Genomic DNA, 16,426 nt, shown 5'->3' with positions numbered 1-16,426 from the left:
TTTTTCCTCTGCTGTGTGAAAGACCCACCCAAACAACAGGAGATACTGAGTAGTTATGTAACCAGGAAGCTGACAGCACTCTATGTATAGTTAAAAAAAACAAACTGAAAAGCAGAGAGAAAGATATTTTTCTCTCTCACTCATAGTAATTTTATAACAGTAGTAGGTACAGCCACATTTTAAAATGGCACTGTAACTTTTATTTTTGTGGGGGTCTCTTTAGGAAGTGGGGAGCTTTTCTTTCCTATGAGGTATGCGTGTGACTACCCATGAGGGGAGGAGTTTGGAGAAGCTCCGTACTCTCAGAACCTGAAGAGACAACTTCTGTTCTCAGTTAAGGAGGAGAAGAACTCGGCCTGGGTCAGGACGTGAAGGTGAGTACTGAGACTCACTCACATAAAAAGAAATTTGTTTAACTTTCAACTGTTTGACCTGCTGGTTCAATGAAGCTACTTTCAAACACCTTAGCATTACTGTTGTTGGTGCTAATGTAAAATCTTTACTATATTTAGTCTCCTGCATCAAAGGCAGTTCAAGTGGTGTTTGATTGCTATACAGGAGGACAAAAGAAGGGAGAAAGGAACCATTTAAATAGGAAATTAATCCAGAAAGTTAATTCAGACTTGAATAAGGCATGTTGTAAAGTGAGGGCAAACAGTGAGAGCAAAAAGCCAAAGGAGAGGGGAGGGAGAAAGCAAGAGAAAGAGTAAAGTTCTGAATTGCAATGAAAGCCTGGAACTTAGAGCCGATTTCCTATGGATCTGATCATGAAAACTGGCTGATACAGCATGCTGTGCTCTGCTCTGAACTACAGTGGCTGATCAAATAGTGAAAACCTGTCTCCCTCCTGAGTGGTGGATGAAAGTAAAAACTTCTGCTGCTTTATATTGAATGCAGGCAATGTTGCTTTTGAAAGACTTAACTTTGTTCCCTGATTCTTGTATAGTGAATCTATAAAGTGCACTATAAGGTGGGTAGAAAGCTGGCTAGATTGTCGGGCTCAACGGGTAGTGATCAATGGCTCCATATCTAGTTGGCAGCCGGTATCAAGTGGAGTACCCCAAGGGTCGGTCCTGGGGCCGGTTTTGTTCAATATCTTCATAAATGATCTGGAGGATGGTGTGGATTGCACTCTCAGCAAATTTGCGGATGATACTAAACTGGGAGGAGTGGTAGATACGCTGGAGGGGAGGGATAGGATACAGAAAGACCTAGACAAATTGGAGGATTGGGCCAAAAGAAATCTGATGAGGTTCAATAAGGATAAGTGCAGGGTCCTGCACTTAGGACGGAAGAACCCAATGCACAGCTACAGACTAGGGACCGAATGGCTAGGCAGCAGTTCTGCGGAAAAGGACCTAGCGGTGACAGTGGACAAGAAGCTGGATATGAGTCAGCAGTGTGCCCTTGTTGCTAAGAAGGCCAATGGCATTTTGGGATGTATAAGTAGGGGCATAGCGAGCAGATCGAGGGACGTGATCGTTCCCCTCTATTCGACATTGGTGAGGCCTCATCTGGAGTACTGTGTCCAGTTTTGGGCCCCACACTTCAAGAAGGATGTGAATAAATTGGAGAGAGTCCAGCGAAGGGCAACAAAAATGATTAGGGGTCTGGAACACATGACTTATGAGGAGAGGCTGAGGGAGCTGGGATTGTTTAGCCTGCAGAAGAGAAGAATGAGGGGGGATTTGATAGCTGCTTTCAACTACCTAAAAGGGGGTTCCAAAGAGGATGGCTCTAGACTGTTCTCAATTGTAGCAGATGACAGAACGAGGAGTAATGGTCTCAAGTTGCAGTGGGGGAGGTTTAGATTGGATATTAGGAAAAACTTTTTCACTAAGAGGGTGGTGAAACACTGGAATGCGTTACCTAGGGAGGTGGTAGAATCTCCTTCCTTAGAGGTTTTTAAGGTCAGGCTTGACAAAGCCCTGGCTGGGATGATTTAACTGGGAATTGGTCCAGCTTTGAGCAGGGGGTTGGACTAGATGACCTTCTGGGGTCCCTTCCAACCCTGATATTCTATGATTCTATGATTCTATGAAGTGGCTGCTCCAGAAAATCCAGTAAGGACGCACCCCTAGAGCTCATGATAGAAAACAGACTGCTTGAGGGGAAATGTGGAGATTAGACAAAAGTATTTAAAACATTTTCTATCAGTTTTGTACATTGCCACGTGTAACCCACACAACTCCTGGCTGTGGCGTTCTGACACATGCACCATTTTCATCTTGGTTGACAATAAAACACACATGAAACTTTCCACCCAAAATATGGACTGTACATTTTGCTTTCTATATCACTAGTTTAAATACAGTTGATTAAAGTTGATGGAGTTATTCTGGATCTACAAAGGTGTAACAGAGAGCAGAATTTGGATATCTGGATTTGATATTACTCCGGTCATATTCAGTGCCATACTATTTGTTATTAGTTGGCCATGTTAAATAATACCTACAGCTTTTCAGTCCATTTGTTCTGTTTACGTGTACAATGCACAATCTTTGTGAGGACTGCACTTCACATAATTGATGTAGAAACTAGATTACAACAGGGGATCTGAATAGAAAAGTCTTTATTCCATAATTTTGGTTTAAAAGCACTTATGAGATCTTTAGCTGTCATAGTTAATGGAAGAGCTTTAGTTACTATAAGTTTCTGCACATTGTGTGTTGTTGCAATGTGTGTTGACATAATATAAAGGGTAAAAAGTATTCATTAAGTGTGATAACATATCAGGGAGTATTGGGTGTTGCAAGCTGTACAGACAGCAAACACTGACAGCGTGCACTAAACATTATTTACATCCAAATAACTACAAATTTGTACAATATCTTTCTTCTGGATAAAATGCCATGAGCTGCCACAATTAGTTATTTGCTTTAATAAAGAGGAAGTGATTATTTCTGCGTTATGTTTACTGTGAATATAGTCTTCGTACCAAGACAGAAAGCTTAAATGATTTGATTCTTAGAACTGTTTAAAGGGTGATTGTCAATTTGCATGATTTCTAAGTCAAGTTTTGATCAAGCACGCTTTAAACAGTATGTACATCCTCAGGGAGGAAAAATATATGAGGCTTTTTTTGTTTCCCTGCTGGTGTTTTTGAGGATCTATCCTACAGGAGTGAGTGGATGGGCCTGAGAGGAACACCATCAAACATGCTCAGGCCCCCACTTTCTCTATCCCTGTTTGTGTCCTAGAGTGCCTTATGCTTTTCAGAGCAGAGGTTTCCAAACAGGAACCCATCAGAAAGCCCACCAAGCTTGGAGGAACCATTCCAGAAGGTGTAAGCATTGAGAATTCTTCAGTCAACCTAGTTACCACCTCTTGAGGGGGTCGATATACTACAGCAATGGTCACTTTAGTAAGGGTATGTCTACACTACGAAATTAGGTCAAATTTATAGAAGTCGATTTTTTTAGGAAGCGATTTTATACAGTCGATTGTGTGTCCTCACTAAGCGCCTCTTGATCCCACCACCTCTCCTGTTGGTCCTGCCACCTGTCCTCATGTTCATTTTGTGCTTTCCTAGACTCTGACATTATTTGCCTCCACGCATTCTGTTGGGCTCTTTCAGTGCGGGAGGACTGCATGAGCTCAGAGAACATTTCATCGCAAGTGCGTTTTCTTTCGCCTTCTTATCTGCGCTAGCCTCTGGGACGGAGATGATAGGGGGAGCGTTGAAACATTTGCAGCTGTGGGAGGGAAAAAAGGGAGAGTAGTATTTAAAAAGACACATTTTTGAGAACAATGGGTAGGCTCTTTCACGGTGAACCAAGCTGTTAACATTACATAGCACATGTGCTTTCTTTATAAGGTCACATTTTGCCTCTTATATTGAGGGCCTGCCGGTTTGGTGTGAGAGATCACACATGCAGGGCCAGGCAACAGACTTCAGCTTGCAGGCAGCCATGGAAAGCCACAGTGTTTTGGCTTCTTTAACCTTCATAACGTGGGAATGGTTTCAAACAGCAGCGCCCTCATTTCTCATACCAAGCACCCTTTGGGTTGGCCATTTAAAAGGAGGGGCTGCAGCACAAACCCAAGTAAACCCCCCCTCACACCCAATTCTCTGGGACGATTGTTTCACCCCTCCCCACACCACATGGCTAACAGCGGGGATGATTTCTTTTCAGCCACAGGCAAACAGCCCAGCAGGAACGGCCACCTCTGAATGTCCCCTTAATAAAATTCCCCTATTTCAACCAGGTGACCATGAATGATATCACTCTCCTGAGGATAACACAGAGAGATAAAGAACGGATGTTGCTTGAATGCCAGCAAACACTGGGACCATACGCTGCCATGTTTTCTTATGCAATGATTCCAGACTATGTGCTACTGGCCTGGTGTGGTAAAGTGTCCTACCATGGAGGATGCAATAAGGCTGCCCTCCCCAGCAACCTTTTGCAAAGGCTTTGGGAGTACCTCTAGGCCAGCTTCGTGGAGATGTCCCTATAGGGTTTCTGCTCCATCCCCAGACATGTTAACAGACGTTTCCAGTAGCTGTACTGGCCGCAAAATCATCCCAAGTTTTCAGGGCAAAGTAATCATTAAACACGCTTGCTTTTAAAGCATGTATTATATTTACAAAGGTACACTCACCAGAGGTGCCTTCTCCGCCTTCAAGGTCCGGGAGCCCGGGTTGGGAGGGTACTGTTTCCAGGGTGATAAATAGTTCCTGGCTGTCGGGGAGAACGCTTTCTCCGCTTGCCTGCTGTGTGCTATCTTCAACCTCCTCCTCCTCATCATCTTCCTCATCCCCAAAATCCTCATCCCTGTTGCGTGAGACTCCCTTGCAGGAGTCCACGTACACGGATGGGGTAGTTGTAGGGGCACCCCCTAGAATTGCATGCAGCTCATCATAGAAGCAGCATGTCTGGGGGTCTGACCCAAAGCGGCACTTGGGTTTTTTGGTAGGCTTGCCTGAGCTCAAGTTTCACGCGGCACTGCTGCAGGTCCCTATGATAGCCTCTGTCCTTCATGCCCTTGGAGATTTTTTTTCAAATATTTTGGCATTTTGTCTTTTGGAATGGAGTTCTGATAGCACGGATTCGTCTCTCCATACAGCGATCAGATCCAGTACCTCCTGTTTGGTCCATGCTGGAGCTCTTTTGTGAATCTGGGACTCCATGGTCACCTGTGCTGATGAGCTCTGCATGGTCACCTATGCTGATCAGCTTGCCACACTGGCCAAACAGGAAATGAAATTCAAAAGTTCACGGGCCTTTTCCTGTCTACCTAGGCAGTGCATCCGAGTTGAGAGTGCTGTCCAGAGCGGTCACAATGGAGCACTCTGGGATAGCTCCCGGAGGCCAATACCGTCGAATTGCGTCCACGCTACCCCCAAATTCTACCCGGCGATGTCGATTTCAGCACTAATCCCCTCGTCGGGGAGGGGTACAGAAATCGATTTTAAGAGCCCTTTAAGTCGACAAAAATGGCTTCATCATGTGGACGGGTGCAGGGTTAAATTGATCTAACGCTGCTAAATTCGACCTAAACTTGTAGTGTAGACCAGGGCTAAGTGAACACGCTACTGCAGCATAGCTATAGTACTGCAGCTGTAGGACTTGTAGTATAGACATACCCTAAGTAAAGTGTTCAGTGCAGCAGCAGAGGCCTGAATCCTCATTGTGCTGTAAACATTCCATTGTAGCAAAAACTCATTTTTGTTCAGAAACATTTTCCTTTGCTTGATATTTGTCAGGGAAGCAGAAGCAAGGAAGCATGTCTGGGAAACCCAAACTTACCTACCCCAATGGAAGAGGACGCATGGAATCAATACGGTGGCTGTTGGCAGCAGCTGGGGTGGAGGTTAGTCCATAATTTATGAAGAAATCCAGTTGCTCCTGAGAGACTGAAAGGGGTGCTCTTGTTTGGACTGATTCAGGATTAGCCATGATTTATTTTGTTATGCTGGTGTATGACTCTGCCTTTTGGCTCATTGTTGTGACAGGGTTGCTTCCTAAAAGAAGATGCCTGAAATATAACAATGCAACTAATCTATTTCATCTTTCCTTCTGCAGTTTGAAGAAGAATTTTTGGAAACAAGAGAACAGTATCAAAAGTTAATAAAAGGTAAGACTGCAGACTGGGGCTTTTCTACACCCAAAGTGGCACCAGTTTAGCTAAAATTGGTTTTATATCAGTTTAGTTAAACCAGTGTAAACCGCTGTGTGGACACATTTAATTCCGTTTACATCATGTATTAAATTAATAAATCACTAACCTTGACCACCCAATCCTGTCTGGTGCCAAGTAATGCCTGCAAGGTGCTAATCATCCAAACTTCCATTGGAGCCAGTCGATGTTGAGGGAGCTCAGCATCTCCCAGGATCATGCCCCTGTTTATTTTTATTAAATCTCTATATTATGGGAGCACCCAAAGGCCCTAATTCAGGTAGGGAGCCCATTGTGCTGGGTGTTGTACAAACATAAAGGAAGTCATCCGTGCCTTCAGAGGCTTACAATCTAAATACACAAACAAATGAAGAGTAGTGGATTGGAGAGACAACATACAAGCAGATGAATCTGATGAAGAATTGGTCCATCTTTGTTAGCTATATAGAATCATAGAAATGTAGGGCTGGAAGGGACCTCAAGAGGTCATCTAGCCCAGGCTCTGCGCTGAGGCAGGGCCAAGTAAACCTAGAGCATCCTTAACAGGTGCTTGTCTAACCTGTACTGTACTTAAAAACGTGGAATGACAAAGATTCCACAGCCTCTCTTGGAAGCCTATTTCAGAGCTTAAAGACCTTTATAATTAGAAACTTTTTCCTAACATTTAACCTAATCTCCCTTGCGCAGAATAATTGATCACGGTCATCTTTATAACACATGGGAAGGTTGTTATCAGCTCCCCACTCAGTCTTCTTTTCACAAGACTGAACATGCCAATTTATTTTTTTTAAACTTTCCTTATAGGTCAGGTTTTCTAAACCTTTGATCATTTTTTGTTGCTCTCCTCTGGACTCTCTTCAATTTGTCCACATCTCTCCTAAAGTGTGGTGCACAGAACATGTACTGCAGCTCTTTTATTGAGGATTAGGGGCAGGGAGAAAGGAAGGGAGTAGGAAAAGGAAAAAGTTCATGTTCTCTGTATGCGTATATCTATCTATCTATCTATCTATCTTATTATATGTTCTATTCTATACATCTGATGAAGTGGGCTGTAGCCCACGAAAGCTAATGCTCAAATACATTTGTTAGTCTCTAAGGTGCCACAAATACTCCTGTTCATTATACTTCTTGTATTTTCCTTTCCAAAGATGGAGCCCTGCTGTTTGACCAAGTACCATTGGTGGAAATTGATGGGATGAAGATGGTGCAGACCAGAGCCATTCTCAGCTACATAGCTGCCAAGTACAACCTCTACGGGAAGGATCTGAAAGAGAGAGCATTGTACTGTAACACCCCTTTTTGCTTAATAAACTACAATGAATATCTATAGCAGTGGTTCCCAAACTTGTTCCGCCGCTTGTGGAGGGAAAGCCCCTGGTGGGCCAGCCGGTTTGTTTACCTGCCGCGTCCACAGGTTCGGCCGATCGTGGCTCCCAGTGGCCGTGGTTCGCTGCTCCAGGCCAATGGGAGCTGCTGGAAGCGGCGGCCAGTATGTCCCTCGGCCCGTGCCGCTTCCTGCAGCCCCCATTGGCCTGGAGCAGCGAATCACGGCCACTGGGAGCCGCGATCGGCCGAACCTGCAGACGCGGCAGGTAAACAAACCGGCTGGCCCACCAGGGGCTTTCCTTCCACAAGCGGCGGAACAAGTTTGGGAACCACTGGTCTATATTATACCAGTTAACACTTCTGTAATACGATAAGTTGAGTATGAAATGGTGAGAAAAAGCTGTTATGCACTAAGGTTTTAACCATTGTTTCTGAAATGGGTCTGAACAGGATCGGGCCCTTAGTGTTGTAGTTTATTGTTTTTGTTTTGTATTGTGTTTTGCTGAGCAAATTGGGATTGCAACACCAATAGTAAAGAATTCCAAGTATCTGCAGTTTTCCTGTGGGTGAAACATCTTTAATACAGGCAGAGCAGTCATAACTTGTTCTGTAATACAGTACTAAAATGGTTTTGCTGCCATTACGTAACAACGCTGGTTTTGTGGCTGAAAAGGACTTGAGCTTCCAGGGCTGTTCAACCTAGAATCTTTGATAAGCAATAGGTTTATTTTAAGAGCAAAAATAAATGAACCAGAAGAACCAGTCACCAGAAAAACTTTGCTTGCATTCTGCATTGTCATTAAAAAGGGAGCAAGGCATGAATGCAACAGTGACATGTTAACAGTGCTATCGTATAAAACAAAAGCCGGTTATACAAACAGTAACGGATCATACAAAAATTGCTTTTACTAATTTGCAAGAAAAACCTGAAATAATTTGAACATGCTTTTTTCTCTCCCCTCCCTCCAGCATTGACATGTATGTGGAAGGAACAGCTGATCTCATGGGAATGATCATTACCTTTGTTTTCACTCCACCGAAGGAGAGGAATCTTGCCTTAATCGTCGAGAGGGCCACAACCTGATACTTCCCAGCCTATGAAAAGGCAAGCGACAGTGAGGCAATGCTTTATAGTCATCCCATTACATCTCATCGAATGAAGGCATACAATTGAGGCATTAGAATGAGTGCCTGTGTTTGCAATGAACACTATTCTGTTGCCAAACTGAGCAAAAGGAGTCGAATGGCCCCACCCCCTATTTTAGAGAGGCGTCTGAAAAGGGAGTAGACCTGCCCTTACAAGTGCTCAGTGTTCAGAATGATTTGTAATCTCTCAGCTGCAATTAAAGTTAATGGGAATTGCACAGATAAATCCCAGTGTGTTACTTTAAAACTGCACCCCTAATCACCTACAGTAAGAGACAATAGATATATATGGGAAGGGAGTTTCCTTGTATGGAAGCTGTTCCATACCCCTAATAATTTTTGTTGCCATTCTCTGTACTTTTTTTTAATTCTAAGTTATCTTTTGTGAGATGGGATGACCAGAACCACACACAATATTCAAGGTGTGGGTTTACTGTGGATTTATGTAGTGGCATTATGATATTTTCTGTCTTATTATCTATCTCTTTTCTTATGGTTCCTAACATTCTGTTAGATTTTTTTGACTGCTACTACACATTGGGCAGATGTTTTCAGAGAACTGTCCACAATGACACCAACATCTTTCTTGAGTGGTAACAGCTAATTTGGACCCCATCATTTTGCATGTATATTTGCGATTATGTTTTCCAATGTGCATTACTTTGCATTTATCAACCTTGAATTTCATCTGCTATTTTTTCATCCAGTCGCCCAGTTTTGTGAGATCCCTTTGTAACATTCTGCTGTCAGCTCTGGACTTAACGATCTTGAGTAATTTTGTATTGTCTGCAAACTTTGCCACCTCACTGTTTACCCCTTTTTTCCAGATCATTTATGAATATGTTGAACAGCTCAGGTCCCAGTACAGATGCTTGGGGAACCCCATTATTTACCTCTCCCAACTGTGAAAACTGACCATGTATTCCTACTCTTTGTTGCCTATCTTTTAACCAGTTACTGATCCATGAAAGGACCTTTCTCCTTGTCCTATGATGGTTTACTTTGCTTAAGAGCCTTTGGTGAGGGACCTTGTCAAAGGTTTTCTGAAAGCCCAAGTGTACTATATCCACGGGATCATCCTTGTCCACATATTTGTTGACGCTCTCAAAGAATTCTAATAGATTGGTGAGGTGTGATTTCCCTTTACAAAAGCCACGTTGACTCTTCCCCACCAAATCGTATTAATCTGAGTCTGATTATTCGGTTCTTTACTATAGTTTCAGGCAGTTTTCCTGGTGTTGAATTTAGGTGTACCAGCCAGTAATTGCCAGGATCGCCTCTGGAGCCTTTTAAAAAAATTGGCAGAGACAACCCATGCCTGCCAATAGTTGGAGGACAGAGTGAGGGCAGCCAGCTTCACCAGTGTTACTGAGCATGCTGAGTCCCCAAGGATGTTAAATGTAATTACTTTATGGTCACTATTACTTAGTGGTTCAGCTATGTTCACCTCCTTAACTAGATCCTGTGTGCCACTTAGGACTAAATCAGGAATTGCCTTTCCCCTTGTGGGTCGCAGGAGTAGCTGCTATAAGAAGCAGTCATTAACGGAGTCTAGAAATTTTTCTGCATCCCGTCTTGAGGTGACATGTACCCTGTCATATAGGGGTAGTTGAAATCCCTCCTTATTGTTTGGGGTTTTTTTTGTAGACTCTCTAGTAGTAGTATATTCCTACTGCCATAGTCTTATTATTCAAGCATGGAATTTCTATCCATAGAGATTCTATGGTACAGTGTGAGTCATTTAAGATTTTTACTATATTTTACTCTCTACTTTCTTTCACATATGGTGCCACTCCCACACCAGCATGACCTATTCTGTCATTCCCTGGTATTACCAAGTCCCATTGATTATCATCATTCCACAAAGTTTCTGTGATGCCTATTATATCAATATGCTCACTGAATACCAGGCACTCAAGTTCACCCATCTTAATATTTACATTACAGCATTTGCACATGAGCTCTTATAAAATTTGTCAATATTTAGTTGTCTGTCTTCATGCAATGTAGTTGAATGGGACTCTTTTTCATTTGACTGTTTCTCTTCAGTTCCTACCTGCACTTTATCAGTTTCTGTCCTCTCCTCTTTATTAGGCTATAGAATAACTCCTTTAATAAATCCTCCCCTAAGGTATGTCTCTGCCTGAACTATGTGTTCCTCCACACCTGTTGGCTTTCCCTCAGCCCTTAGTTTAAAGCTCCTCAATAACCTTTTTAATTTTACATGCCAGCAATCTGTTTCCATTTTGGTTTAGGTGGAGCCCATCCTTCCTATATAGGCTCCTCCTTTCCCAAAAGGTCCCCCACATCCCAATAAACCTAAGTCCCTCATCTGAACACCTTTGTCTCATACATGCATTGAGACACTGCAGTTCTGCCTGTCTAACTGACCCTGTCTGTAGAACTGGAGCATTTCAGATAATGCTACCATGGACATCCTAGACTTTAATCTCTTATCTAGCAGCCTAAATTTGGCCTCCAGGCCTTTTTTCTTCCTTTCTCTGTCACTGGTACCTACATGTACCACAACCACCATCTCCTCCCCAGCACTGCACATAAGTCTATCTAGATGTCTTGAGATGTCTGCAACCTTTGTAATTCACCATGCAGTTCTCCCGTTCATCACAAACCCAAATATCTATATTTAAGATAATCAAGTCCCACATTACTATTACCTGTTTCTTCCTAATAACTGGGGTCCCCTCCCCCAGAGGGGTATCCTCATTGTGAGAGAACACCATGACATTATCTGGAAGAAAGACCCCAACTATGGGACCATTTCCCTCACTACAGCTTGATGTTCTCCTTCCCTGAGACTTTCGTCCTCCTCAAAAGCACAGAGGCTGTTGGACTAGGGGTGGAACGGTTCTACTGTGACCTGGAAATACTCGTCTAGGTACAAGAATTCAGACTTTTTCTATTGCAGCTATTAATACTAGGGTTTTGTATTCAGAGAGTGGGATTTGCCAAAGCACTTGAGCGATTGAGGAGCACAGATGCCAATGAATCACGTAAGTGCTTTTGAAAATCCCACACAGATGCTTCATAGAAGATTGTTACAAAGCCCATGACCTTGCTATACTTTGAAAGTATAACAATGAGCTCAGTTGCCAGTATTTATCCAGTGTATATATCTCTTTCATATCCATAACATCTGTGTTCCCTTGTATTCTGTAGGTTTTGAAACAACACGGGCAAGAGTTTCTTGTTGGCAACCGATTCAGCTGGGCAGATGTACAGCTGCTTGAAGCCATTTTAATGGTAGAAGAGAAAGAGCCCACTGTGCTTTCCAAGTTCCCTGTGTTACAGGTAATTCTGTTACTAAAGCTCAACCAGCAGCTATAGAATTGTGCAGAACAAAGACTTCAAGTTGCTTATTTAACAGGAGTTCCTGGGCTGATTCTGATCTCATTAAAACTGTGTAAATCAACAGTAGCTCTTTGGAGCATGAACAATAATTTTCTGTAGGTTTGTACAGCACCAAGCACAATGGGGTCTTGATCTGGTTGGCCTATAAGTGTTACCATGATATAAATGTTAAGTAATAATAACAATAGAAGTCTGTGGAATTAAGGTGATTTAAGCTCTGCTACTCATGTAATGAGCTCTGTTTCTTCAAAACTAATTTGTGAAGTTTTTATTTATGAAGTAGTTGGATGTTGTTTCCTTACTCTTAAGGCTTCTGTTGTTTCTCATTTCAGGCTTTTAAAGCAAGAATAAGCAACATACCTACAATTAAGAAATTCCTACAGCCTGGAAGCCAGAGGAAGCCCCCACCTGATGACCAATATGTGGCAACAGTGATGGCAATTTTCAAAAAAGATTAAATGCCAGGTTCCACTTAGAGAAGTCATCAAAATCTACAGAACAGGCCAATTTAGATGATCAGTGCTACCATAATTAAAAGCAATGACATTCCAGTGACAGAAAATAGTATCTAATTACTCTTGCGGTTTCAGTGGTTTATTTAATGACTGTCAAGTCCTTGATAAAATATGAAAGCAAAAGATTATTTAAGACAGTGTCTGCATCTTCCTCTCCATTTGGAAGGAAGCTGTCACACTGTTGCCACTATCAGAATATAAATAATAATAATAATAATAATAATAATAAGCTTATATCTAGATGCAAATAGGTGTTAAAACCTCAACTCTGGAGCAGAAAAGAAACTCCCACTGAGTTATGACCCCTTAAAGACATTGACTTGTAACTTTCTAGTATGGTATACACTACACACACTGTTTTGAATTTATTTATAGAAGAACCTATTAAACAATAATGGGCCAGAAACATCTTTCCTTTACAGTGGTTGCAGGGTACAGTCGCAGAGTATGACCACCCCTGGCACTGTGTGGCACTGCAGTCACCCTGCCTCAGTTTCTTCTAATCCTCAAAGATTCTTATGGCCTTCAGCATAGTTCAGTTGTTGAAGGAAGGGGTTGTCTACACTTAAAATGCTACAGCAGAACAGCTGCACTGTTGTAGTGTTTTGGTGTAGACACTACCTACGTCAAGAGGAGGAGTTCTGCACCCTGCAACCCACCTCCCTGAGAGACGGTAGCTAGGTCAAGGGAAGAATTCTTCCATCAGCGATGTTTACACTGGGGGTTAAGTTGTCTTAACTATGCTGCTCAGGGGTGTGAATTTTTCACACCCATGAACAACATAGTTAAGTTGACTTAATTTTCTAATGTAGACCAGGCCTATTCACAAAAGTACACCCCTCCTGGAGTATCAAAGTCCAAACAAACACAAAACAGAAGTGTTCTACCTTAGTCTTAGGCTTGGTCTCCACTAGAAAATTATGTTGCTTTAACTCCTTCAGTCAGGGATATGAAAAACTGACACCCCTGAGCAGCATAGTTAAGCCATGTAACAGCGCTAGGTCAATAGAAGAATTCTTCCACTGATCCAGGTATCGTCTCTCAGGGAGGTATATTACCTACACTGATGGGAGAATCCCTGGCTTCAGCAGAGGTGGTATCTACACTGAAGTGCTTTCCCTCTGGTCTTTCCTAGCCTGGCTCAAACTTCTTCTCTCTTGAAACAAGGTACTCTCAGCCTTCCCCCCTTGCTGTGCTTCAGTGCTGGCAGGCCTCCTCAGCCCACCATGGCTCTGTTCTACCCCAGGGGATGCTTCTTCCTGCAGGGCTCTCCTGACTCCAGGCTCCCCATTTCTGAACTAACAACTAAGAGGCTGGTCTAATTTTCCAAGCAGGCCTGCTCTTAGTCACCTGGCTCTTTGTGACACAACCTCATTCATCTCCTTCCTCTGGGGAAGGGAGCTAAGTTTGGCACAAGTGCAGCTTCTGAAAGCATTGACCAGGGTGTAGTGCCTTCTGGGGACACATAATCCAAGGATGGGGGAAGAGGTTGTGGCAGTGCAAAGTAGCGGCCTTCACCCAGGCCAGGGTAGCCCCAAATGTAGGTAGTGTGGGATGCTCTGATTTAGTCCATCTCCTGACACTTCTGTGGAGCCCTCAGTGGAATTAATGCTGTCCCTAACCGGCAGAACCTCAGAGGGAGGGCAGCAGAGGAAGAGCCCCACCCCAGTCCCGGGTGAATACTTCTACAGCACAGCAGGCCATCCTGGCATGGGTTCATCTTCTCAAGCTTTTTTTCTACAGCCATGAGGACTAGAAACTTACCATTGGTTGGTTGATTCAGTTGGTTTGGTTGGTGAGGGGGTCTTGGTTTGTTTTCTGTTTTCTTGGATTTTGTAAATGAAAGCTGAGACTCTCGCATAATCACCTGACTGCAGGAACTGGGGCTTTAAGACAAATACCAAATATCAAGAGACTCATGATAAAATCACCTGAGCTGGCAATATGGTAAGTGAGCTGCACTGGGACTGATGCAACTCAGGGTGCAGTGCCACCTACTACCACTGCAGGATTCCCAGTGGGACTGAAACTGTTCCAGCCCCGGCAGGCTTGCAGCATACCCAGTGGTGAGCTGGAGCCAGTTCGCTAGAACCGGTTGTTAAATTTAGAAGCCCTTTTAGAACCGGTTGTTCCACGAGGGACAACCGGTTCTAAAAGGGCTTCTAAATTTAACCGTCCAAAAGTGGTGCCTTAGGCGTGGACTCCATGGGTGCTCCAGCCCTGGAGCACCCAAGGGGAAAATTTGGTGGGTGCAGAGCACCCACTGGCAGCTCCCTCCCCCGGCCCCAGCTCACCTCCGCTCCGCTTCCGCCTCCTCCCCTGAACGTGCCTCCCTGCTCTGCTTCTCCGCCCCCGCAGGCTTCCCGCAAATCAGCTGTTTGGGCGGGAAGCCAGGGCGGGCTGAGAAGCAAGCGGCGGCTTCCCACTCAGGCCCAGGGAGGCGGAGGTGAGCTGGGGCCAGGGGCGGGGGGAGACGCGTGAGGAGGGCTGCCCGTGCCGCAGCAGGTAACCCGGGGGGGGGGGGCATGCAGGGGAACTGCTCCCCGCCCTAGCTCACCTCCGCCTCCCTCGGCCTGAGCGAGAAGCTGCGGCCTGCTTCTCAGCCCTCCCTGGCTTCCCGCCAAACAGCTGATTTGCGGAAAGCCGGCGGAGGGGGGCATGGAGAAGCAGAGTGGAGCGGTGCGTTCAGGGGAGGAGGCGGAGGTGGAGCGAAGGTGAGCTGGGGCCGGGTGCAGGGCGGGGAGGGAAACTGCTGGTGGGTGCTCTGCACCCACCAATATTCCCTATGGGTGCTCCAGCCCCGGCGCACCCAAGGAGTCGGCTCCTAAGGCACCACTTTTGATGTGATCAGTGGGGGGAGTGCTCGCTCCCCCTGCTCCCCCCCTAGCTACGCTCCCCCACCCCCAGGAGCCAGAGGGACCTGCCGGATGCTTCCTGGGAGCTGCCCCAGGTAAGCACCGCTGGGACTCCTCACCACGCCCCCCGTCAGGTGCCTCTGGCTCTTAGGGGTGGGGTGGGCACCCACTATGGTGGCCCATGAGACCCTCCTGCCCGGTTCTGGGGGCAGTCAGGCAACAGGGAAGGGGGGTGGATGGGGCAGGGGTCCTGGGGGGGCATCAAGGAACGTGGGGGGTTGGATGGGGCAGGAGTCCCAGGGGGCGGGGGTGGGCAACGACCCCCACGTGGGTGAGGAGGGAACCCATTGTTAAGATTTTGGCAGCTCATCACTGAGTATACCCTGCACCGGGGTTTTCTGCTTCTGCAGCGCATAGACTGCTGACAAGGGAAAAGCACAAAGCAGGGAATACTAATACTGATTTATGGAAGGCTCTATGTCATGCTCTCAGCTTTCTGCCCCTGCTTCTCCAGGTCCAGTAACAAGCAACAAGGAGTCATGAAGGAGGTTTCTGAACCTGGAATATTGTGTGTGAGCGGGTGGGAAAAGGGGTTGGGGACAGGGTTCTGGGCCTTGTAATGAGATTGTGCATGAAAGTGTTTTCAGCAGTGAGCCCCTGCTTTGTAGAGCACATCTTATGCAAGGAGTATCTTAAAATGCTTTAGGAGTGAAATAGCACAGTTGGAAATTCAGAATAATTGCAAAGGGAGAGAGAGAAATTAAGTGGAATACAGATGGGAGAGAAGAAATTTTCAGAGAATATACCAAAAGTGATGGAGATTGGATTTTTTAATATGCAAGTGGAATTACTTTGACAATCTTTGGATTCACACACTTTCTAACATGTTCAGAAATAGATCAAAATGTAATTGCTAATATTATCTCTCTTTAATTTATGGCCTATGAGTGAATTTGATTTTCAAAGTTTTCTGTGCAAAATCTAATTTTTATTTTGTGAGCCAGTTTTTCCAATCCTTGCACAAGATCTTAGCAGTATTTCATTTGTACATTTAAAAAATATAGCTTTATCGCTGTAGAATCGTGTGATGTG

The 16,426-nt window shown here is 44.6% G+C and overlaps 1 protein-coding gene and 1 long non-coding RNA gene across 2 annotated transcripts; one reads left to right on the top strand and one right to left on the bottom strand.

Annotated features, from left to right (window-relative positions):
- The first annotated feature begins 95 nt into the window (after positions 1 to 95).
- LOC125634486 (glutathione S-transferase-like) lies at positions 96 to 12,515 on the top strand. The gene is given in 7 exon segments (XM_048845324.2): positions 96 to 374; positions 5,711 to 5,817; positions 6,030 to 6,081; positions 7,272 to 7,404; positions 8,419 to 8,554; positions 11,773 to 11,904; positions 12,297 to 12,515. Coding segments are annotated over 6 exon segments (666 nt in total). The 5' UTR covers positions 96 to 374; positions 5,711 to 5,730; the 3' UTR covers positions 12,423 to 12,515.
- On the bottom strand, positions 2,556 to 5,712 carry LOC125634491 (uncharacterized). Its single transcript, XR_007355939.2, has 2 exons — positions 4,606 to 5,712; positions 2,556 to 3,695 (listed from the first exon to the last, which is right to left on the bottom strand). It is a non-coding gene; the product is annotated as an uncharacterized LOC125634491 (long non-coding RNA).
- Positions 12,516 to 16,426: the final 3,911 nt, after the last annotated feature.

This window comes from Caretta caretta, chromosome 3 (genome assembly GCF_965140235.1).
Source record: "Caretta caretta isolate rCarCar2 chromosome 3, rCarCar1.hap1, whole genome shotgun sequence".
In the NCBI taxonomy this organism is placed as follows: Eukaryota; Metazoa; Chordata; order Testudines; family Cheloniidae; genus Caretta; species Caretta caretta.
This window is presented reverse-complemented; position numbering and strand designations above follow the sequence as displayed.